Raw genomic sequence first — 24,841 nt, forward strand, 5'->3', positions numbered from 1 at the left:
AAATAACTAAATTTTAATAATTTTTATTAGGAAAATTTATATAAACTTTATAAAGTTTGCAAATTTCTATAATGACTTTAATTAGTTATAGTAATATTATTTATAAATTATTATATGTTTATAATAGATAGCTTAAAATAGTTTATTATTAAAATTGTTTGCAATTTTGACACAGAATTAACATTTCATGTGCTTTGTGTTTATGACATTTGCTGTGGATCAGCTGTTATTGTTTAAAGCACCTTGAAAAGGTTTTTGTTTATATTTTATTTATTTGCTTGTTTTTTTTTTTTTAATTTAAAGTATGTACTAACTATTGAAGTAAGATTAATATTAGTTAATAAAAATAAATTGATTTTAATTGGCCAAGCTCCAGTAAAACATTTGTTTTTAATTTTCTTTTTAAAGAAACTTTTTAATGTTTTAATGAAGCAAAGCCTTACAAAAATTAATAAAAAATATTGAAAATAGAAATTTAATATTAAATGTTGTTTGTTTATTTGTTTTTTATGGAAACTTTAAAAGTAAAAAAAGTAAATATGTACTATTTTATATGGACGTTTAGATAAGGCGTGCTTTTTTTAACAGATAACTCGGTTTTATTAACACTATGAGAGGTTTGAACTTTTCTAAGGCAAATATTTAAATGCATTTTTTAATAAGGTTCTATTGGTTAAGTTCCCAGTAAATTGTTTCAAATATTTCCTTTAGAATTTTTCAATTTAAAGTTGAAATGTTTCAAAACCTATGAAATTTATATGAAAACTTTTAGGAAATTTATTGGAAAAACACTGAGGACCTGTTCCTCTTAATGCCAACGAATCCAAATCTCACTAGAATTGCATCAAACCTATTCCCATAAGTGAATTTTGTATTATTTATAAATCCATTAAAATTAACACTAACAAACACATGCACTTATTAAGAATTTTAAAATAAATTAGTATTATCTTTATTTTAAAAAAATATTTATTTATTATTGATAGTTTAATACGGTTTTAGTTTAAATAATGACAAGTATTGTTTTATTAACCAAAAGTTTCCTTTAAATGCAAAAAACTTTTGGCTAAAAGACTGAAAATAAAATACATACAGGATAACAAAATTTTAAAAGTATTTAAGACATTTACAAGATATTAAATCATTAAAATTTCATAAGTTTTAGTAAAAAAACACAAATTATAAAGAATACACAGTTAAATTATTTAATTAAATAGTTTTAAATATTAAAAGTTATCACCTGAGGCGTTAGCTAAACTACAGAAAGTTGCCGAGGGAAGGGAATGCTAACTTAAATTAATATATAGTAAAGATAAGAATAGAAAAAGTTTTTAAAGGAAAGGAAGACATCAGGAAAAGAATTTGCAAGATGCAGTTAAAAGAAAGACCCTTAAACCTTAATTAAATTAGTGTACAAATAAACAGAGATTTTTAAATTCAAAACTTTAACAAAAAGTTTCTACTCAAATCTCTGCGATATTAGGGGGTTTTTGTTGTCTAAACACTAAAACTTTTCTTTAAAGTTTTAACGCTTAAATATTAGTATTTTTTTAAAAACCCTGTAATATCTACATTTAAAAAAAGCTGTTTTTTTTTCAAAGTGCTGTGCTTTCTTAAACATAACATAAATTTATCATAATTTATAATTAAATATGTTTTCTTTAAACTTAAATTAAATAAATTTAAATTTTAAATAAAAAAGGCAGCTTTCTTTTGTGACTTAATTTCTAGCTAAATAGTTAATTTCTGACTTTTTTTCAAACATTTTTTTAGAAGAAAAAATTTTGTTTTTTTAAAAATTATTTTTTTAAACACTTTTAGTGTTCATTTTTTCATTAAGAGAAAATTTGGATTTGTTTGTTTTCTTAAATCTGGGCCTAATTAAGTTTTTTTTTTTTGTATAGATTATAATGTGAGGAAATAGTGTCAGTTTGGTTTTTGGGAAAGAAATTTAACTGCTATGCGAGAAAGCGGTGTTTGTGTAGGGACCACTGTAAATGGAACTGCCGGAATTTGAAACGGTCTTAGTGCTGCGTCTAGCCATTATACATAAAACGGCTGCAACAACAGCCAACATTAAAATTAGGCCAGCTATAGCGATGGCTATGGCAAAAGCACGTTGAGAGATACAGAGAGCATCTTCCAATGTCTGGAAAAAGGAAAAGGAAGGAATTAAAACATCAAATAGCTATCTATGTAGTTCAGTTCTAGTTCAAATCTAGTTCAGTTCAAGTTAAGTACTAGTTCAGTTCTAGTCCAAGTTCAGTGCTAGTTTAGTTCAGTTCTAGTTCAGTTCTAGTTCAGTTCTAGTTCAGTTCTAGTTCAGTTCTAGTTCAGTTCTAGTTCAGTTCTAGTTCAGTTCTAGTTCAGTTCTAGTTCAGTTCTAGTTCAGTTCTAGTTCAGTTCTAGTTCAGTTCTAGTTCAGTTCTAGTTCAGTTCTAGTTCAGTTCTAGTTCAGTTCTAGTTCAGTTCTAGTTCAGTTCTAGTTCAGTTCTAGTTCAGTTCTAGTTCAGTTCTAGTTCAGTTCTAGTTCAGTTCTAGTTCAGTTCTAGTTCAATTCTAGTTCAGTTCTAGTTCAGTTCTAGTTCTGTTCTAGTTCAGTTCTAGTTCAGTTCTAGTTCAGTTCTAGTTCAGTTCTAGTTCAGTTCTAGTTCAGTTCTAGTTCAGTTCTAGTTCAGTTCTAGTTCAGTTCTAGTTCAGTTCTAGTTCAGTTCTAGTTCAGTTCTAGTTCAGTTCTAGTTCAGTTCTAGTTCAGTTCTAGTTCAGTTCTAGTTCAGTTCTAGTTCAGTTCTAGTTCAGTTCTAGTTCAGTTCTAGTTCAGTTCTAGTTCAGTTCTAGTTCAGTTCTAGTTCAGTTCTAGTTCAGTTCTAGTTCAGTTCTAGTTCAGTTCTAGTTCAGTTCTAGTTCAGTTCTAGTTCAGTTCTAGTTCAGTTCTAGTTCAGTTCTAGTTCAGTTCTAGTTCAGTTCTAGTTCAGTTCTAGTTCAGTTCTAGTTCAGTTCTAGTTCAGTTCTAGTTCAGTTCTAGTTCAGTTCTAGTTCAGTTCTAGTTCAGTTCTAGTTCAGTTCTAGTTCAGTTCTAGTTCAGTTCTAGTTCAGTTCTAGTTCAGTTCTAGTTCAGTTCTAGTTCAGTTCTAGTTCAGTTCTAGTTCAGTTCTAGTTCAGTTCTAGTTCAGTTCTAGTTCAGTTCTAGTTCAGTTCTAGTTCAGTTCTAGTTCAGTTCTAGTTCAGTTCTAGTTCAGTTCTAGTTCAGTTCTAGTTCAGTTCTAGTTCAGTTCTAGTTCAGTTCTAGTTCAGTTCTAGTTCAGTTCTAGTTCAGTTCTAGTTCAGTTCTAGTTCAGTTCTAGTTCAGTTCTAGTTCAGTTCTGGTTCAGTTCTAGTTCAGTTCTAGTTCAGTTCTAGTTCAGTTCTATTTCAGTTCTAGTTCAGTTCTAGTTCAGTTCTAGTTCAGTTCTAGTTCAGTTCTAGTTGATTTCTAGTTCAGTTCTACCACACTTCACTTACCTTTTCTTTAGTTATTGAATCATCATCTCCCTCGGTAACATCGACATTTTCATTAACATAAAGACCAGAAAAGACTTCAATGGTAGCTGGAGAACCCTCTTCGTCTTTGTTATCGTTGTTAGTTTGTCGTTTGGGTCGTTTGCCGCCGCAAAGGGGAGCCTTTCAAGAAAAAAATAATATTAATGTTATATAAAACAAATATAAGAATAACTCAGCCTACCGCTTGGCATTCGGGATCCTTTAAAGCACACAATTTAACATTACATTGATAGTAAACCGAGGTGGTATAGGGGAATTTATGAGCAGGGAAAGTAACATTGGCCGCCAAGCGATCTAAGGTATAGTTGAATTGACCCATAATTTCATTATCCATAGGACAGCTGAAATAAAATAAACAGATTAATGTAAGAAATCAAAATTTCTTAATAAAGAATATTTTACACACCCATCATCACCCACTAAACGCTGTTCACCCCAACCCAAACCATCACGCACAATACAATCGGTTACATGCAAACCATACACATCTTGTTTATCGATATTGATAACAATGGTCAAGGGATCTCCGATTTTCACATCATTGGCTATCTTATGCTCTGCATTATATATTTTCATATGGCAACCAGGCATTGGAATTTCATTATCCACATCACTTTCGTTATTCATCATTTCTTCTTCGTTGTAGACATCTTCCTCATCTAATTCATCACCAGCAGCACGATATTTATCTAATGATCTGCCATAACCTCTACGATCAGTGCTATCGGCTTCGGCACTTCTAAAAGCTTGAGGTTTTTGGGGATATTTACCTCCAGCACTGGCTTTTACCACTTTATTGTGGGACTTTTTCATGTTCATGGCAGCATCACGGGATTTATAGGCACAGCGTACATGATAACCACGTCCAGCATCGGTGATCAGTTTCAAATGGGGCTGTAGAACTATGGTATTAAAGAATTCAATGCCACCATCATCCTGTAAGTGGAAGAAAATAAATTGTTATTGTTACAATAGAATTGACAAAATTATACACATAACTGTAAACTCCTTACAAAAAAAAAAAAAAAAAAAAACGAAACGATTTTCTCCTTTAATATCATTTTCATGTTTATTATTAAAATAAACATAAATTATACATAAATACTTATAAGTATATGTACATATGTATGTAAAACTAAATAGACCAAAAAAAAAAACTTAAACTAAGAACATACATTATTTATTTGCACTAAATAATAACAATAAGCAATGAAAAAACATTATTATAATCATTGTAGTTTTTATAAACGTCATCGTACAAATAAAAACCGTAATTTTAGGTGCATGTGTCTTAAGTCTTTTGTTTTCCACAGCAACAATCATATGGTCACATTAGTAATAACATGCCTTAGAGGGTTTTACCGTATTAAGAAAAAACAACAACACACACACATAAAACAAAAGAAGAAGAAAAAAGTTTTAAAAGAATAGAATTTGTGCATTAAATGATAAACTGCAACTTTAACAAAAGACTAAGAAAATAATACAAAACTGTTTAAATAATAAAATGTAGAAATAATATAGAAAAGAAAAAAAAAAACACCAACAACAACAACCAAGAAAAAACGGTAAATGTAGGAAGTTGTTTGTTGGTTTTTTTAATACTTTATATGCAACCATTATGCTAAATAAATAAATAAATTATAAATGAAGAACAAACAACAACAATAATAAAGAAAATAAATTCAAGTATGAAAAATATGATACCGTTATTTATTTGCATTAACAAATATTCAATGAATATGAGAGTTTAAGTTAGAACATAAACATCTAGAAGGTTTTTTTCTCAATAGTAAACGAAAGTAATTAGAAGAGATGAATGGTGATTTTAAGTCTTAAGAAAGGATAGATTTCAAACTTTTTACTAAATTATTAAACAAAAAAATGGAAAATTTACTTTGATTGCTACTAAATCTTTTTCAATTGAGGCAAAAACAATAAAGTTTTATTAAAAAAAAAACATGTGTAGCCTCAAATCATAATTAAAAATCAATAAAAACCATGAGAACTAAAAACAAGTTTGTTGTTCAAGTCTTTTGTTTTGTGTGCACAACAACACAGCTTTAGATGAAAATTTTAATCAAAATTAGAAAAAATTTCGAAACAAAAAAATAAAACAATACGAAATACAACAATACAACAATACAACCATACGACACCGTTATAGTCAGTTCTAGTTCAGTTCTAGTTCAGTTCTAGTTCAGTCTAGGTAAGTTCTAGTTCAGTTCTAGTTCAGTTCTACTTCAGTTCTAGTTCAGTTCTAGTTCAGTTCTAGTTCAGTTCTAGTTCAGTTCTAGTTCAGTTCTAGTTCAGTTCTAGTTCAGTTCTTGTTCATTTCTAGTTCAGTCAGTTCGTTCTAGTTCAGTTCTGTTCAGTTCTAGTTCAGTTCTATTCAGTCTAGTTCAGTTCTAGTTCCAGTTCTAGTCTTCAGTTCTTAGTTCAGTTCTAGGTTCAGTTCTAGTTCAGTTCTAGTTCAGTTCTAGTTCAGTAGTTCTAGTTCAGTTCTAGTTCAGTTCTAGTTCAGTTCTAGTTCAGTTCTAGTTCAGTTCTAGTTCAGTTCTAGTTCAGTTCTAGTTCAGTTCTAGTTCAGTTCTAGTTCAGTTCTAGTTCAGTTCTAGTTCAGTTCTAGTTCAGTTCTAGTTCAGTTCTAGTTCAGTTCTAGTTCAGTTCTAGTTCAGTTCTAGTTCAGTTCTAGTTCAGTTCTAGTTCAGTTCTAGTTCAGTTCTAGTTCAGTTCTAGTTCAGTTCTAGTTCAGTTCTAGTTCAGTTCTAGTTCAGTTCTAGTTCAGTTCTAGTTCAGTTCTAGTTCAGTTCTAGTTCAGTTCTAGTTCAGTTCTAGTTCAGTTCTAGTTCAGTTCTAGTTCAGTTCTAGTTCAGTTCTAGTTCAGTTCTAGTTCAGTTCTAGTTCAGTTCTAGTTCAGTTCTAGTTCAGTTCTAGTTCAGTTCTAGTTCAGTTCTAGTTCAGTTCTAGTTCAGTTCTAGTTCAGTTCTAGTTCAGTTCTAGTTCAGTTCTAGTTCAGTTCTAGTTCAGTTCTAGTTCAGTTCTAGTTCAGTTCTAGTTCAGTTCTAGTTCAGTTCTAGTTCAGTTCTAGTTCAGTTCTAGTTCAGTTCTAGTTCAGTTCTAGTTCAGTTCTAGTTCAGTTCTAGTTCAGTTCTAGTTCAGTTTTAGTTCAGTTCTAGTTCAGTTCTAGTTCAGTTCTAGTTCAGTTCTAGTTCAGTTCTAGTTCAGTTCTAGTTCAGTTCTAGTTCAGTTTCTAGTTCAGTTCTCGTCAGTTCTAGTTCAGTTCTAGTTCAGTTCTAGTTCAGTTCTGTTCAGTTCTAGTTCAGTTCTAGTTCAGTTCTAGTTCAGTTGTTAGTTCAGTTCTAGTTTAGTTCTAGTTCAGTTCTAGTTCAGCTAAGTTCTTTCCAGTTTTCACCGAATAATGTATTATACTAGCATACATATTAAAATTTATTTACAATTATTTTCTTAATATTTTTATTAACTTTTTGTAACAAAAGTTTCGTTCTTCAGTCTTTGTTAGTTGAAAGAAATAAAACTAATAATATTAGCTCATTTCTGCGCCGGAAACATTAATGAGAGGGTAATATTCTTTAAACAAAAACTTGGCAAATAACAAAAGAAAAAAAATATATATATTAAATCATCTTTTGTTTTTATTACTTTTAAGAACAATTTCTTTGAACTTAAAATTATAACTGAAATTAAGCACAGAAGAACATGAGATGTTCATGTGTAGAAGAAAGAAAAACTACGTTCTAGGTTTAACAACATTTGGTTTGGTCACACTTAGTTAAGCATAAAATGTTAATGATGAAAATCATATTAATGTTTACGTACATACTATACGTACTCATCAGAAAGATGTATGAAAAAACATCTTTTAAAAAGTAGGCGACCACCAAACAAGAGAAAAGAAAACTTAAAGTTCTATTATAAAGGTGAACTATAGATATGCTTTTTTTTCGTTTAAAACTCAAAGTAATAACTTTGGGTTTGTTAGACCTTTAGCCAAGTTTAAGCTTTTTTTATTGTTCTTTATTTCCAGGAAGTAAAGAGCTGTTTGTTTAGAACTCCATTAAGTTTAATAAGAAAAATATTTTACCTGTAGCTTTTGCTAATGATCTTCATTTTTTAAGAAAGAGAACTTTGGAGTAGATACAATACATTGAATATGTTTATATTTACATATGTAGAAAAAATTAGTATAATACTGTGAATAATTTTCTTGATTAGCCAAGCATGGATTTCCAATTAGAAGTCAATTGTTTGCCAAGTTATAAAGTTTTTGTTTTATTATATATTTATAATTAAAAACTAAGTTTCATAAAACTTTATTATGAATTTTTTATAAGTTTATTTTAATTTTAATTAATTTGTTAAGTAATGTGTAAATTGTTCTTGAATAGTTCTTTATTCTTTATAATAGTAATTACATATTGTATTTTTTTAGTTCTGAGCTAGAACTGAGCTAGAACTAAGCTAGAACTGAACTAGAACTGAACTAGAACTGAACTAGAACTGAACTAGAACTGAACTAGAACTGAACTAGAACGAACTAGAACTGAACTAGAACTGAACGAGAACTGAGCTAGAACTGACTAAACTGAACTAGAACTGAACTAGAACGTAACTAGAACTGAATTAGAACTGAACTAGAACTGAACTAGAACTGAACTAGAACTGAACTAGAACTGAACTAGAACTGAACTAGAACAGAACTAGAACTGAACTAGAACTGAACTAGAACTGAACTAGATGAACTAGAACTGAACTAGAACTGAACTAGAACTGAACTAGAACTGAACTAGAACTGAACTAGAACTGAACTAGAACTGAACTAGAACTGAACTAGAACTGAACTAGAACTGAACTAGAACTAACTAGAACTGAACTAGAACTGAACTAGAACTGAACTAGAACTGAACTAGAAACTGAACTAGAACTGAACTAGAACTGAACTAGAACTGAACTAGAACTGAACTAGAACTGAACTAGAACTGAACTAGAACTGAACTAGAACTGAACTAGAACTGAACTAGAACTGAACTAGAACTGAACTAGAACTGAACTAGAACTGAACTAGAACTGAACTAGAACTGAACTAGAACTGAACTAGAACTGAACTAGAACTGAACTAGAACTGAACTAGAACTGAACTAGAACTAGAACTGAACTAGAACTGAACTAGAACTGAACTAGAACTGAACTAGAACTGAACTAGAACTGAACTAGAACTGAACTAGAACTGAACTAGAACTGAACTGAACTGAACTGAACTGAACTAGAACTAGACTGAACTAGAACTGAACTAGAACTGAACTAGAACTGAACTAGAACAGAACTAGAACTGAACTAGAATGAACTAGAACTGAACTAGAACTGAACTAGAACTGAACTAGAACTGAACTAGAACTGAACTAGAACTGAACTAGAACTGAACTAGAACTGAACTAGAACTGAACTAGAACTGAACTAGAACTGAACTAGAACTGAACTAGAACTAACTAGAACTGAACTAGAACTGAACTAGAACTGAACTAGAACTGAACTAGAACTGAACTAGAACTGAACTAGAACTGAACTAGAACTGAACTAGAACTGAACTAGAACTGAACTAGAACTGAACTAGAACTGAACTAGAACTGAACTAGAACTGAACTAGAACTGAACTAGAACAGAACTAGAACTGAACTAGAACTGAACTAGAACTGAACTAGAACTGAACTAGAACTGAACTAGAACTGAACTAGAACTGAACTAGAACTGAACTAGAACTGAACTAGAACTGAACTAGAACTGAACTAGAACTGAACTAGAACTGAACTAGAACTGAACTAGAACTGAACTAGAACTGAACTAGAACTGAACTAGAACTGAACTGAACTGAACTGAACTAGAACTAGAACTGAACTAGAACTGAACTAGAACTGAACTAGAACTGAACTAGAACTGAACTAGAACTGAACTAGAACTGAACTAGACTAGAACTGAACTAGAACTGAACTAGAACTGAACTAGAACTGAACTAGAACTGAACTGAACTGAACTAGAACTGAACTAGAACTGAACTAGAACTGAACTAGAACTGACTAGAACTGAACTAGAACTGAACTAAACTGAACTAGAACTGAACTAGAACTGAACTAGAACGGAACTAGAACTGAACTAGAACTGAACTAGAACTGAACTAGAACTGAACTAGAACTGACTAGAACTGAACTAGAACTTAACTAGAACTGAACTGGAAAATATGATTTTTGTTCTGATAAGTTTTCGTAAAATTCATTGCTCTTTTCAATCCCTTCCATTTTCTTATTACAATGCTATGCTGAAATCGTTTATCTCTCACTAGCACAATTTTTTTCAGCTTTTCGCTTTTTGACACAAATAGCATTGCCGTTTTATTTTACAAAATTTATTGCAATTTTTTGATCAGCATATTTAAATGCACACTTTGTAATGTAACACTTTTTCGCATTTCATTTGAACATATTTCCAATACTAGTACCAATTGCCTTATTAAAACTCTAAGCTCTAAATACCATTTAGACAAGTGAGAAAAAAAAACCCAATATCAAAAGTTAAACAACTATTTAAACCAAATAGTTAATTAGTAAACAGGGTTACCACATAGTTAATGAAATAATAATTAATTTTTTTGAACTATTATAATAGAAAGAAAAGAAAATTTATAAATTGTGGCATTCGACTTTTAGGGCATATTTTTCTATATTTTCTTTAGTCTAAAGTTTACAAAAAATTTTGCTTTTGTGGTTACCCTGTCCATGATTATTATTATTTGGTATCTTTGTTATTAAAGTTAATGATGTTGATGTGTGGTTGACGGCTGCTGTTGCAATATGTTGTTGAAATAACTCTATTAACTTATTATTTAATTATGTTTTGAAAATGGCAAATGGATATTAAAAATAAACAACCTTTAAAATCAATATTTAGCAAAACTTAAAATGCAAATGAAAACTTAACAAATTAACAAGAATGTTGTGTTTAATTTATTATTTACTTAATTTAACAGCAGTCATCCTTCAAGTGTTTTTTTCTTACTTTTTAAAATAAATATAACTTTACAATATTTATGCATAAATTTTCACATATTTCACTCAAGAACGTCTCAGATTTATTGAATGATTAACCACATTCGCTAAAAATAAGTTTTTGTGTCATTATTATTTACTTTTGTAGGTCAAGTGTAAATCTTTTTTGAAAATAAATTTTAAAAAGAAGATTTTATGAAGTCATTTAACAGGTCCGTCTGTCTGTGTGTCTGTTTTAAAACATCCTGTCCTTTGTTCTCTAATATCATTAAATTAAATTATCTTTATTTTTTTTTTGTATTTTAAGTAATTTTCTTAAAATTGTTTATTTTTATGCTTTTTTAGTCTGTGTTTATGTGTGTTTAACAAATATGAATTTTAACTAAGTGAAGGTTTAGTTAATATTTATTTTGTGTTATGGTGACTATTTCTAACTAAAATATTATGGGTTTTTCTTAGCTATGAGCTCATGTTTACATACATATATTCATCAATATATTTTGTAAAAAAAGCCATAATAAAAAATACACAATTTTGTATTGAATGTTTAAAATGGATAAAGAAACAAAATAAGCCTCACTTAAAAAAAAATATATTTAATTTTTAGAAAATTTGAATCAGATTTTAATTTTTTTTTTCAAGATTGATCAAGATTGTTGAGGGTTGACGGGTTCTCTTAAATGCAACAAATTTTATTAAAACGATTCTAGTTCAGTTTTAATTCAGTTTTAATAATGGCAGTCTAGTTCAGTTCTAGTTCAGTTCTAGTTCAGTTCTAGTTTCAGTTCTAGTTCAGTTTCTAGTTCAGTTCTAGTTCAGTTCTAGTTCAGTTCTAGTTCAGTTCTAGTTCAGTTCTAGTCAGTTCTAGTTCAGTTCTAGTTCAGTTCTAGTTCAGTTCTAGTTCAGTTCTAGTTCAGTTCTAGTTCAGTTCTAGTTCAGTTCTAGTTCAGTTCTAGTTCAGTTCTAGTTCAGTTCTAGTTCAGTTCTAGTTCAGTTCTAGCTCAGTTCTAGTTCAGTTCTAGTTCAGTTCTAGTTCAGTTCTAGTTCAGTTCTAGTTCAGTTCTAGTTCAGTTCTAGTTCAGTTTAGTTCATTTCTAGTTCAGTTCTGTTCAGTTCTAGTTCAGTTCTAGTTCAGTTCTAGTTCGTTCTAGTTCAGGTTCTAGTTCAGTTCTAGTTCAGTTCTAGTTCAGTTCTAGTTCAGTTCTAGTTCAGTTCTAGTTCAGTTCTAGTTCAGTTCTAGTTCAGTTCTAGTTCAGTTCTAGTTCAGTTCTAGTTCAGTTCTAGTTCAGTTCTAGTTCAGTTCTAGTTCAGTTCTAGTTCAGTTCTAGTTCAGTTCTAGTTCAGTTCTAGTTCAGTTCTAGTTCAGTTCTAGTTCAGTTCTAGTTCAGTTCTAGTTCAGTTCTAGTTCAGTTCTAGTTCAGTTCTAGTTCAGTTCTAGTTCAGTTCTAGTTCAGTTCTAGTTCAGTTCTAGTTCAGTTCTAGTTCAGTTCTAGTTCAGTTCTAGTTCAGTTCTAGTTCAGTTCTAGTTCAGTTCTAGTTCAGTTCTAGTTCAGTTCTAGTTCAGTTCTAGTTCAGTTCTAGTTCAGTTCTAGTTCTAGTTCAGTTCTAGTTCAGTTCTAGTTCAGTTCTAGTTCAGTTCTAGTTCAGTTCTAGTTCAGTTCTAGTTCAGTTCTAGTTCAGTTCTAGTTCAGTTCTAGTTCAGTTCTAGTTCAGTTCTAGTTCAGTTCTAGTTCAGTTCTAGTTCAGTTCTAGTTCAGTTCTAGTTCAGTTCTAGTTCAGTTCTAGTTCAGTTCTAGTTCAGTTCTAGTTCAGTTCTAGTTCAGTTCTAGTTCAGTTCTAGTTCAGTTCTAGTTCAGTTCTAGTTCAGTTCTAGTTCGTTCTAGTTCAGTTCTAGTTCAGTTCTAGTTCAGTTCTAGTTCAGTTCTAGTTCAGTTCTAGTTCAGTTCTAGTTCAGTTCTAGTTCAGTTCTAGTTCAGTTCTAGTTCAGTTCTAGTTCAGTTCTAGTTCAGTTCTAGTTCAGTTCTAGTTCAGTTCTAGTTCAGTTCTAGTTCAGTTCTAGTTCAGTTCTAGTTCAGTTCTAGTTCAGTTCTAGTTCAGTTCTAGTTCAGTTCTAGTTCAGTTCTAGTTCAGTTCTAGTTCAGTTCTAGTTCAGTTCTAGTTCAGTTCTAGTTCAGTTCTAGTTCAGTTCTAGTTCAGTTCTAGTTCAGTTCTAGTTCAGTTCTAGTTCAGTTCTAGTTCAGTTCTAGTTCAGTTCTAGTTCGTCAGTTCAGTTAGTTCAGTTTCTAGTTCAGTTCTAGTTCAGTTCTATTTCAGTTCTGGTTCAGTTCTAGTTCAGTTCTAGTTCAGTTCTAGTTCAGTTCTAGTTCAGTTCTAGTTCAGTTCTAGTTCTAGTTCGGTTCTAGTTTAGTGCTGGTTCAGTTTCCACTGTGCATTGCTTAGTGGTACTTTTACATTTGGTACCTTTTTAAATAAATTTCTTAAATAACCAAAAATCTCTAATGAGTGCCAAATGGAACTTTTTACAAGGGATAAAAAGTACTATTTGAAACTTAAATAGATATTTCGTCCCTAATAACAAAGCAGTTTTAAAAATAAAACTCCCAAGCATTGCCTTCGATACTTAAAAATATATTCAAATCAAATAAAAACATAATTTATCATTATTATCTAATTAAATTACAAAACATCACATAATTAAATGCAGAATACAAAAAAAAAAACAACAACAACTCCTTACATTATTAAACACCATCAATTATCATGATCTCTGTAACTTTAAAACTCATATGATTAATTTTTTCTATTTTTTATTTGCATAAAAATTTATTTGTTTAATTATATTTGTTTCAAACTTGATTTTACTATTGCAAGCTTTAAAAACTAAGTTCATGGTTTGAGAGATAAATCCCCACGAACTTGGTTGGCAAAAAAATACATTTTATATAATTAGATTTTAATTACCAAACATCTATACAAATAGTTTTTTTTTTTCAAAGATGAGTTTAAAGACTAGTGATCATGATACCAGTTGATCATCAGTATCAAGTACGAAAGACAACACGTTAAAGTTTATAAGTTTTTTTTTATTTGTTAAAAGGTGATATGTTGTGTTAAGGTGGGTTTAGGTTTTATTATTGTTTTGTTTACTTAATTAAACACTAATTATAAGTTAAGTACTCGTAACAACAATGTAACTTTATATAGAAAAAATCCCCGCCATAAAGTTCAAGATAATCAAAATGCATAAAAAAGTTAAATAGAAAAACAAAAAAACAATAATTTAAGAATTTTTACAGAGTCATTATGTAAAAACAAAAGTTCAAAGTCAAAGTTAAGGTAAAGGCAAATAAAACAACAACAAACACTTAAGAATTATTAGAAAAAAAATGACATCATAACTTTACTGATCTTTCAGCTTACTTTATTAGTAATACCATTTAACCTCTTCAATCAAATAAATACACATTCTTTCATTTATAATATTTGGAAAAAACTCATGTTATTATTAACTTTTATTAACATTTTTATTCCCTCTTAATGTTAAACGTTCATTGCACCTGTTTGTCTGTATATTTATCCGCATACGTGCAGTTGTTTGTGTTCATGTTGACCCTGAATATTCCAAATATGGTCACTTACATATAAAATTAATGAAGGCCTGTTTTCATTGATTAAACAAACTAACCAACAACAAACACCTACACTTTAAACCAAATTTTTAACGAGTCTACGAACATGACGTCAAAAATCTTACTTCTTTATTTTGTTTGTTTTCTTTGTTAATTAAAGAAAAAAAGGTGGAAAACTTTGTAATTGGAAGTAAATTTGTTATCTTAAGGTAATCTAAATATTTCGACAGCTAATTTGTGAACATCAATACTTATTTGTGTGAAGACAGCAAAGTTGGTTCTTAAGTCTTTTGTTTGGTAAAATGGATTCATTTATTACATAAAAACAATGAAAAATATTAACTTCGCTTATACAGTTCTGTTCTAGTTTAGTTCTAGTTCAGTTCTAGTTCAGTTCTAGTTCAGTTTCTAGTTCAGTTCTAGTTCAGTTCTAGTTCAGTTCTAGTTCAGTTCTAGTTCAGTTCTAGTTCAGTTCTAGTTCAGTTCTAGTTCTAGTTCAGTTCTAGTTCAGTTCTAGTTCAGTTCTAGTTCAGTTCTAGTTCAGTTCTAGTTCAGTTCAGTTCTAGTTCAGTTCTAGTTCAGTTCTAGTTCAGTTCTAGTTCAGTTCTAGTTCAGTTCTAGTTCAGTTCTAGTTCAGTTCAGTTCAGTTCCAGTTCAGTTCTAGTTTCAGTTCTAGTTCAGTTCTAGTTCAGTTCTAGTTCAGTTCTAGTTCAGTTCTAGTTCAGTTTCTAGTTCAGTTCTAGTTCAGTTCTAGTTCAGTTCTAGTTCAGTTCTAGTTCAGTTCTAGTTCAGTCTAGTTCAGTTCTAGTTCAGTTCTAGTTCAGTTCTAGTTCAGTTCTAGTTCAGTTCTAGTTCAGTTCTAGTTCAGTTCTAGTTCAGTTCTAGTTCAGTTCTAGTTCAGTTCTAGTTCAGTTCTAGTTCAGTTCTAGTTCAGTTCTAGTTCAGTTCTAGTTCAGTTCTAGTTCAGTTCTAGTTCAGTTCTAGTTCGTTCTAGTTCTGTTCTAGTTCAGTTCTAGTTCAGTTCTAGTTCAAGATTCTAGTTCAGTTCTAGTTCAGTTCTAGTTCAGTTCTAGTTCAGTTCTAGTTCAGTTCTAGTTCAGTTCTAGTTCAGTTCTAGTTCAGTTCTTAGTTCAGTTCTAAGTTCAGTTCTAGTTCAGTTCTAGGTCAGTTCATGTTCGTTCTAGTTCAGTTCTAGTTCAGTTCCTAGTTCAGTTCTAGGTCAGTTCTAGTTCAGTTCTTAGTTCAGTTCCTAAGTTCAGTTCTAGGGTCAGTTCTAGTTCAGTTTTAGTTCAGTTCTAGTTCAGTTCTAGTTCAGTTCTAGTTCAGTTTAGTTCAGTTCTAGTTCAGTTCTAGTTCAGTTCTAGTTCAGTTCTAGTTCAGTTCCTAGGTTCAGTTCTAGGTCAGTTCGAGTTCAGTGCTAGTTCAGTTCTAGTTCAGTTCTAGTTCAGTTCTTAGTTCAGTTCAGTTCTAGTTCAGTTCTAGTTCAGTTCTAGTTCAGTTCTAGTTCAGTTCTAGTTCAGTTCTAGTTCAGTTCTAGTTCAGTTCTAGTTCAGTTCTAGTTCAGTTCTAGTTCAGTTCTAGTTCAGTTCTAGTTCAGTTTTGGTTCAGTTCTAGTTCAGTTCTAGTTCAGTTCTAGTTCAGTTCTAGTTCAGTTCTACTTCAGTTCTAGTTCAGTTCTAGTTCAGTTCTAGTTCAGTTCTAGTTCAGTTCTAGTTCAGTTCTAGTTCAGTTCTAGTTCAGTTCTAGCTCAGTTCTAGTTCAGTTCTAGTTCAGTTTTGGTTCAGTTATAATTCACTGCGACTTATTTTTAATGCTTTGCAAGCTGAAGGCGTACGGTCCATGAGTGTGTATTAGCTGGTAAATTTAACATATTTTTATTCAAACATTTCATAACAAAATTGTGTAATGAAATGTTTAAAACATTTAATTTAGATAAAATATAAACTATTCACTGCTTTTCCCGTACAATTTCTCTTTTCACCTTAAACTAGCCCTTTTTGACATTTCAAATATGATGGTTGTACTTTTGTCTATGAACTTTTTTTCATAATATAAATATTTTGCGCATAAACAAGATTTGTAAAATTTTGAAGCGGCTAAAATAAATACAAACAAAAAATTTACATAAAATTTAAATTTAATTTTATGTTTTGTTTAACACTTTGCTTTTGCTTAAAGCATTTAATGATAGTTTACATTTAAGATAAAATCTTTTGTTTTAAAATTCTTGTTTGCAAACTTGATTTTATTTTTAATAATAAAAAAAATAAATATATAAATAATTTATCTGCAAACACACATCATTACTTTCACTATCACAAAAAGATCTTTAACAACAAAAAATTTATATTAATCAAAATGAAATTTTTAAAAAATTCTTTGAGAAGTAGTTTACAAATAAACTTTCGCCGTCTTAATAATAAAAAAAAATAAAAACAATTTTTTTTGTTGTTTCTTAAATTAAAATTCCTCTACATTATTTGCAATTCTTAACAGCTCATGCCAACCAAACCAAACTACAACGCCACAGATTTACGTGTTTAATTTTATTAATGTAAAAAACAGAATAAAATCAGATTTTTATTTAATGAATTTAGAATTGACTAGAGTTGGTTTTTGATGTGAGTAAAATTAAAATAAAATAGAAAGAAAATTTCGTTAAAAAAAGTAGTTTAGAAAAACTATAATATGAAAGAAACCCACAGCACACTTTATGTGGAAAAATTATAAAGAAATAAACATTTATGGCGCTTTTTATTTAAAAAATTTGTTATAAATAGAAAAAAAGGGGAGAGTCCAATTTTATTACAAGAATATTGGAGTTTTTTTTTGTTTGTAATAAAGACATAAATGCAATAATAAAAAACTTTTAGTTTTATAGAAAAAAAATATATTAAAATTTCAGTATAGCTAATAGTGTGGAATGCATAATTGATCATAAAATGTTCTTGGAAATAAATAAAATATTCATAATTTCTAAAGAATAAAGTTAAAGTATTTGGAACAGTATTTTATAAAATATTCTTAAAGCAAAATGTAGCGGCAAAAAGTTCAACGGACACGAATAACATTTTAAAGAAATTTTGAATTACATCTCTCTTCTAAATTTCTCTTTTCTTTAAAACGGAAATCAAACCTTTATTATAAATTATTATTTGTTTCAACAAATAGCATTTTAATGATCATATCACCTCTCAATTTCATTGGGAAACTTGTTAAAAACAAAAACAAAATCCAATTACTGACGGAACTAATTTAGTTCATATTTAAGGTTTTTTTTTTTTTTTGGTTCATGGTATTCCATTCAACTATATCTAGACCTGATTTTTATTTTAAATAATCTATATTTTTTGTTGTTAATATTCACAACGGTAAATATGTACAGGCCATGTGTTTTCTAAACAAAAGACTGAAGATACAAACTTAAGTTTGTTTACTATTCAAAACATGTAACATTGCTAACGAAACAAAAGAGTTTAGAAACAAACTTGATTTGTTTACCGGTGGATTTATATGGGACACTCACTGTTAAATAGAGTAAAAAGTGGACAGATATATAGTGTAGAGTCCAGACTATAGACTGATCAATAATGTAGACTATAGACTGATGTATAGTCTACAATATGGACAGCTCTATAGTCAAAACTAAATACTGATCTATAGTCTAGACTATAAACTTTTCTAAATAAGAAAGACTATAAACTGATCTATAGTCCGGACTACAGACTGACTACAAGACTATAGACTAATCTATAGTCTGGACTACAGACTGCTCTACAGTCTAGACTATAGACTGATCTATAGTCAAGACTATACACTGATCTGTAGTCAAGACTATAGACTGATCTGTAGTCAAGACTATAGACTGATCTGTAGTCAAGACTATAGACTGATCTATAGTCAAGACTATAGACTGATCTATAGTCAAGAATATAGATTGATCTGTGGTGAAGAATATAGATTGATCTGTGGTCAAGAATATAGATTGATCTGTGGTCAAGACTATATACTGATCTGTAGTCAAGACTATAGACTGATCTATAGCCAAGACTATAGACGTATCTATAGTCAAGACTATAGACTGATCTATAATTAAGACTATAGACTCATCTATAGTCCAGACTATAGACTTATCTATAATCAAGACTGTAGACTGATCTATACTCAAGACTATAGAATGATCTATAGTCAAGACTATAGATTGATCTATAGTCAAGACTATAGACTGATCTATAATCAAGACTATAGACTGATCTATAGTCAAGACTATAGAATAATCTATAGTCAAGACTATAGACTGATCTATAGTCATGACCAAATACTGATATATAGCCTAGTTAATAGACATAACTATAGTTAGTATACAATATGAAGTGACCTATAGTCAAAACTATAGACTGATCCACAGTCAAGACTGATCGATAGTCCAGACTATAGACTAATCTATAGTCAATACTATAGACTAATCTATAGTCAATACTATAGACTAATCTATAGTCAAAATTATAGACTAATCTATAGTGAAAACTATAGAATCTATAGACAAAACTGTAGAGTGATATATAGACTGATCTATAGTCAAGACTATAGACTGATATATAGTCAATACTATATACTGATCTATAATCAAGACTATAGACTGCCTATATACTGATCTATAATCAAGACTATGAACTGATCCACAGTTAATATAATAGACTGATCCACAGTTAAGACAATAGATTGATCTATCGTCAAGACTATAGACTGATTTATAATCAAGACTGATCTATACCCAGGACTATAGACAGATCTATAGTCAATACTATAGACTGATATATATTCAAGACTATATTCAAGACTATAGACTGATCAATACTCAAGACTTCAGACTGATCTATAGTCAAGACTATAGACTAATCTATAGTCAATACTATAGACTAATCTATAGTCAAAACTATAGAATCTATAGGCAAAACTGTAGAGTGATCTATGGACTGATCTATAGTCAAGACTGTAGACCGATCTATAGTCAAGATTATAGACTGATCTATAGTCAAGTCTGTTTGCAATTACAATAGTTATCAAGTTGTCAGTTCTGATAGACTGATCAATACTCAAGACTTCAGACTGATCTATAGTCAAGACTATAGACTAATCTATAGTCAATACTATAGACTAATCTATAGTCAAAACTATAGAATCTATAGGCAAAACTGTAGAGTGATCTATGGACTGATCTATAGTCAAGACTGTAGACCGATCTATAGTCAAGATTATAGACTGATCTATAGTCAAGTCTGTTTGCAATTACAATAGTTATCAAGTTGTCAGTTCATCTTTATAATCGTAATATAGCAAAAAAAAAAGAAGCACTTACCGTCTCTTGAGGCATGGTATTACAACTACGTAGTGGTAATTTATAACGTAAGGGACCGTCATGATCTCTGTGTGGGAGAAACAGAAAACGAAATCAGTAAAAAGAAATATAAAAATTAATGCCCCTATTATGGTTTACAACTCAACTCAGTTGAGTTGAAATTGAAACAACTCAACTTTAGAACAACTCAACTTATATTTGGTATTATGAATTACAACCAATTTCAGTTGTAATTGTGTTGATGTTGCCAACCTAAAAAGTGCTTTTTTGTCATAAAATTAAGTGAAAAGTTTATGAATTTCTGTTTTTCGTAAATGACAAATGTATTGAACATCTTTTTATTGTAAATTCGCTTGAAATCAGTGATTAATGAAATTTAAAAAAAATGTTTAAAAAAAAACTTTACTTTGTTTTATTTTAAAAATTTATTCTAAACAATTGAGTTGTAATTTGTTACAACTGCTTTTGATAAGTTGTAATTTTTTTCAAAAAAGTTGTAATAAATTTCAACTTTAAATTTTAAGTTGTTATCGATAATACCAAAGACCAAAATTTCAACTAAAGAAGAGTTGAGTTGTAAACCATAATAGGGGCATAAAGTAAACTACTACAATTTTTATAATGAATATACCAAATTACACAATATTTCTATATCTCACCTATATTCCGTTAGACATGTTGAATTCTTCGATAAACCCTTGGGATATATCATGCCACTAAATAGACTATTCTCATGATTAACGGGGGCATCCTTGATGGTTATTAACATCGAACCCGATAAACATTTTATTCTCACCGTTGGCTCTACTGTGGGTTTTGAGGATGTGCTTTCATATTCTTCTAGTTCAGCATAAAGATCTTCTGTAAAGAAAAAATAGAAATTTAGAATTAGTTATTTGTTTATTAGTTATTTAAGTAGTATTTCCAAAAGTTTTTTATTAACAATTATGGAGGTGATCTTTATTTTAAATTTTTAAAATTTTATATTATTTTTTCATATTTCCGGTTTTGATACTTTCTTTATAACAATATAAAATGAATAGAATGATAATGTTTTAATTTGTTAATAACGGTAATTAACAACTTACACACACAACTCTATGGATTCTCCTATAAAAACTAGACAGAATTATTAAAAAATTAACATTGTTCCTAAGAACTACAACTAGTAAACAACTAAAAATAACTTCCTAATGTTAAATAATTAGTAATATCTGATAATTGTTAATAAAAATTTAAATATATTTATATTCTTATTATTTTCAGTTTCTTAACTCTAACAATTTTAACTGCTGTTTTGACTTTGGCCCCAGCACAAATCATTTCCCCCGGCAGCTGTCCCCATAATATACAAGTTGTAGAAGATTTTGATGTTAACAAATATCTGGGTAAATGGTATGAATATGCCAAATATCCTGTACATTTTGAGACAAATGGTAAATGTATATGGGCGGAATATTCTCTAGATAATCTGGGCAGTATTAAGGTTAAAAATGCCTTAATAAATGAAAAGTAAGTCAAGCTTTTAATTGAAAAACATCTGAATTATTTTTCAATATGTTTCCTTTTAACCCTAAAGCACTAACGTTTATTCGGATATAATTGGTTCGGCTACTTTAATTTCGAATGCTAAATTATTGGTCAAATTCCCAGTTTCACCGGTAATTACAGTTTCCAGCAATTACTGGATTTTGGCTACGGATTATGACAACTATGCTGTAGTATATTCATGTGTTCCCAAGTCAGATAATTCTCATGGCAGTAAGTTTATTGCCGAAAATTTTAAACAGTTTTAATATTTATTATCTTCTTTTAGCCATTGTTTGGATTTTGACACGCCAACCTATACCGGAGCCAAATATTGTAGAAAATGCTATGGATGTTTTGAAGAAGAACAACATTTCATTGCAGGAATTGAAAATCACCAATCAAATTTCTTGTCATAAGGAAAATGCTTAAATATACTTCAGTTTAATATCAGCTTCTTAAGTAATTACCGGTTATTTGAAAAAAAAAATTAACAATAAAGAATTTTTTAATTACCGAAAAAAAAACAAAATATGTTTTATAATTGCTACATGTTAAACAATCAAGCCTCAATAAGACGTTAAACCTTAAGGGTACAAATAAAAATGCCTACTGACTGAAGTATAGACTAGACTGGACTACAAACTAGAACATAGGTTAGACTATAAAATACACAAAAATATTAAACTACAAACTAGACTATAATAGACTGGACTATATACTACACTACAGACTAGAATATAGACTAGACTAGACTCTAGAACATACTAGCCTCTAGACTATAAACTAAACAACAGATTAAACTATAAACTAGACTGTAGTCTGGACTGTAGACTACACTATAAACAAGACTATAGATAAGACTATAGACTATACTATAGACTAGACTATAGACTATACTATAGACTAGACTATAGACTAGACTATATACTAGACTATAGACTAGACTATAGACTAGACTATAGACTAGACTATAAACTAGACTATAGAATAGACTATAGACTAGACTATAGACTAGACTATAGACTAGACTATAGACTAGACTATAGACTAGACTATAGACTAGACTATAGACTAGACTATAGACTAGACTATAGACTAGACTATAGACTAGATTATAGTCTAGACTATAGACTAGACTATAGACTATACTATAGACTAGAATATAGATTAGACTATAGACTAGACTATAGACTAGACTATAGATTAGACTATAGACTACACTATAAACAAGACTATAGATTAGACTATAGACTAGACTATAGACTAGACTATAGACTAGACTATAGACTAGACTATAGACTAGACTATAGACTAGACTATAGACTAGACTATAGACTAGACTATAGACTAGACTATAGACTAGACTATAGACTAGACTATAGACTAGACTATAGACAAGACTATAGACAAGACTATAGACTAGACTATAGACTAGACTATAGACTAGACTATAGACTAGACTATAGACTAGACTATAGACTAGACTATAGACTAGACTATAGACTAGACTATAGACTAGACTATAGACTAGACTATAGACTAGACTATAGACTAGACTATAGACTAGACTATAGACTAGACTATAGACTAGACTATAGACTAGACTATAGACTAGACTATAGACTAGACTATAGACTAGACTATAGACTAGACTATAGACTAGACTATAGACTAGACTATAGACTAGACTATAGACTAGACTATAGACTAGACTATAGACTAGACTATAGACTAGACTATAGACTAGACTATAGACTAGACTATAGACTAGACTATAGACTAGACTATAGACTAGACTATAGACTAGACTATAGACTAGACTATAGACTAGACTATAGACTAGACTATAGACTAGACTATAGACTAGACTATAGACTAGACTATAGACTAGACTATAGACTAGACTATAGACTAGACTATAGACTAGACTATAGACTAGACTATAGACTAGACTATAGACTAGACTATAGACTAGACTATAGACTAGACTATAGACTAGACTATAGACTAGACTATAGACTAGACTATAGACTAGACTATAGACTAGACTATAGACTAGACTATAGACTAGACTATAGACTAGACTATAGACTAGACTATAGACTAGACTATAGACTAGACTATAGACTAGACTATAGACTAGACTATAGACTAGACTATAGATTAGACTATAGACTAGACTATAGACTAGACTATAGACTAGACTATAGACTAGACTATAGACTAGACTATAGACTAGACTATAGACTAGACTATAGATTAGACTATAGACTAGACTATAGACTAGACTAGACTATAGACTAGACTAGAGACTATACTATAGGCTATACTATAAACTAGACTATAGACTATACTATAGACTATACTATAGACTAGACTATACACTAAACTATAGACCAGACTATACACTGAACCATAGCCTACAGACTAGATTAATGACGTTTTACGGAATGCTCCAAGTTACCAGACAATACATTGCTTTGAGTTTTTCGCCTTAATGGGTTAATTTAGTTTTCCTTTCAACAAAATGTTATTCCTCATCTCTTTTTAATGGCAATTCCGCCAAAGTCTTGTCTTGTTTTCCAATTTTACAGCTTACAACGTAACCAAGTTTGTAATTAAAATAATTTATACGATCATAAATTAAATTGCCTGTATTTTATGATCAATACTTATAAAAAAAAAAAGAGTAAAAGAACAAGGAAAAAATAGTAAAACACAAATTGCAGTGTTGTAAAAAGAATGCTAACGAAGCGGAAAGCAAATTAACAGAATGCAAGGTAAATCGGTGCAAGAGAGAAATAGGGAGAGGAAAAGAGTTCAATGATCTTACGGACTTTAAAGATATACATATGTAAGTACACAGAAAGAAAATTTATCAGATTTTAAGGAAAACTTTCAATTAATAGATCATCGGTGATCGGTGCAAAACATTAATCAGAGAAATCTTCTTTACTGAGAGAAGTGAATAGTTCTGATCGATAATATATATGCTTTCGATATTTCGTCCAAGATTGTGAAACTTATAACAAGAGAGTTATACTGAAGGCAATTTAGAGCGAGAGAGAGTTTAATGATCTGCATGAGTACACGCAAAGGAAATTATGTGGTGATACTATTTCAAAATGTTGATGGGAACATTTGGTGAGCACATTATTGGACTAACAAATATGTACATCGACGAAGGGTATCGATCGGACTAAAGTTGCTTAAGCGTTTTTTTATATTTTTGCCAGTATCAACTCTCATTCTAATGTTTTGCCCTCTATTATCACCAATCAAGTTTTTAATCCCATTTCTTTTTTATTTTACAAATTCCTTAAAGAGTTTAAGCTTTTTCTTATTTCAGTTCTTTTTTGTATAAGAAATTCAAAGGCTAATTTAAAACCATAAAACATAAAATAAATTCCAATTTATTCTCAAACATTTCGCAGTAGATTTCTCTAGATTTCTGTACCCTAAAAAACAAGCTAATTTTTTTACCAAAAAAAGGTATATTTTTTTTTCAACAACTCACAAAATTATAAGTTGAAACCAAATCAGCATTACTAAATCATACGTAAAAAAAAAGAATCCGACAAACAAATCAAGGAAGTTGTTGGTTGCATGATTTCTAGAAACCAACAGCTACAATTTTTAGAAAAAAATCTAAAATGTATAAAAAATTTCTAGCAGCATTAGGCTTCTACAGCACAACAACAACAACATTAGCAGCAGCAATATTT

The 24,841-nt window shown here is 30.1% G+C and overlaps 2 protein-coding genes across 2 annotated transcripts in view; one reads left to right on the forward strand and one right to left on the reverse strand.

Moving 5' to 3' along the window:
- Positions 1-281: 281 nt before the first annotated feature.
- LOC119610688 overlaps positions 282-24,841 on the reverse strand; it is a 52,361-nt gene continuing 27,801 nt past the window's right edge. Inside the window, exons 4-9 of the mRNA XM_037966014.1 lie at positions 20,246-20,447; positions 19,587-19,653; positions 3,947-4,476; positions 3,722-3,881; positions 3,502-3,660; positions 282-2,149 (exon numbers count right to left, since the gene is read on the reverse strand). Coding sequence (XP_037821942.1) covers positions 1,952-2,149; positions 3,502-3,660; positions 3,722-3,881; positions 3,947-4,476; positions 19,587-19,653; positions 20,246-20,447 — 1,316 coding nt within the window. The 3' untranslated portion in view covers positions 282-1,951. The remainder of the gene's footprint in view (positions 2,150-3,501; positions 3,661-3,721; positions 3,882-3,946; positions 4,477-19,586; positions 19,654-20,245; positions 20,448-24,841) is intronic.
- Positions 20,739-21,631, forward strand: LOC119610689 (apolipoprotein D-like). Its single transcript, XM_037966017.1, has 4 exons — positions 20,739-20,793; positions 20,853-21,098; positions 21,166-21,347; positions 21,403-21,631. The coding sequence occupies exons 1-4, from the start codon at positions 20,780-20,782 to the stop codon at positions 21,543-21,545; spliced, it is 585 nt and encodes a 194-aa protein (XP_037821945.1). The 5' UTR covers positions 20,739-20,779; the 3' UTR covers positions 21,546-21,631.

This window comes from Lucilia sericata, unplaced genomic scaffold (assembly GCF_015586225.1).
Source record: "Lucilia sericata isolate MDLA Ls3-8-SP2 unplaced genomic scaffold, ASM1558622v1 Contig001263F_arrow, whole genome shotgun sequence".
NCBI classification, from domain to species: domain Eukaryota; kingdom Metazoa; phylum Arthropoda; class Insecta; order Diptera; family Calliphoridae; genus Lucilia; species Lucilia sericata.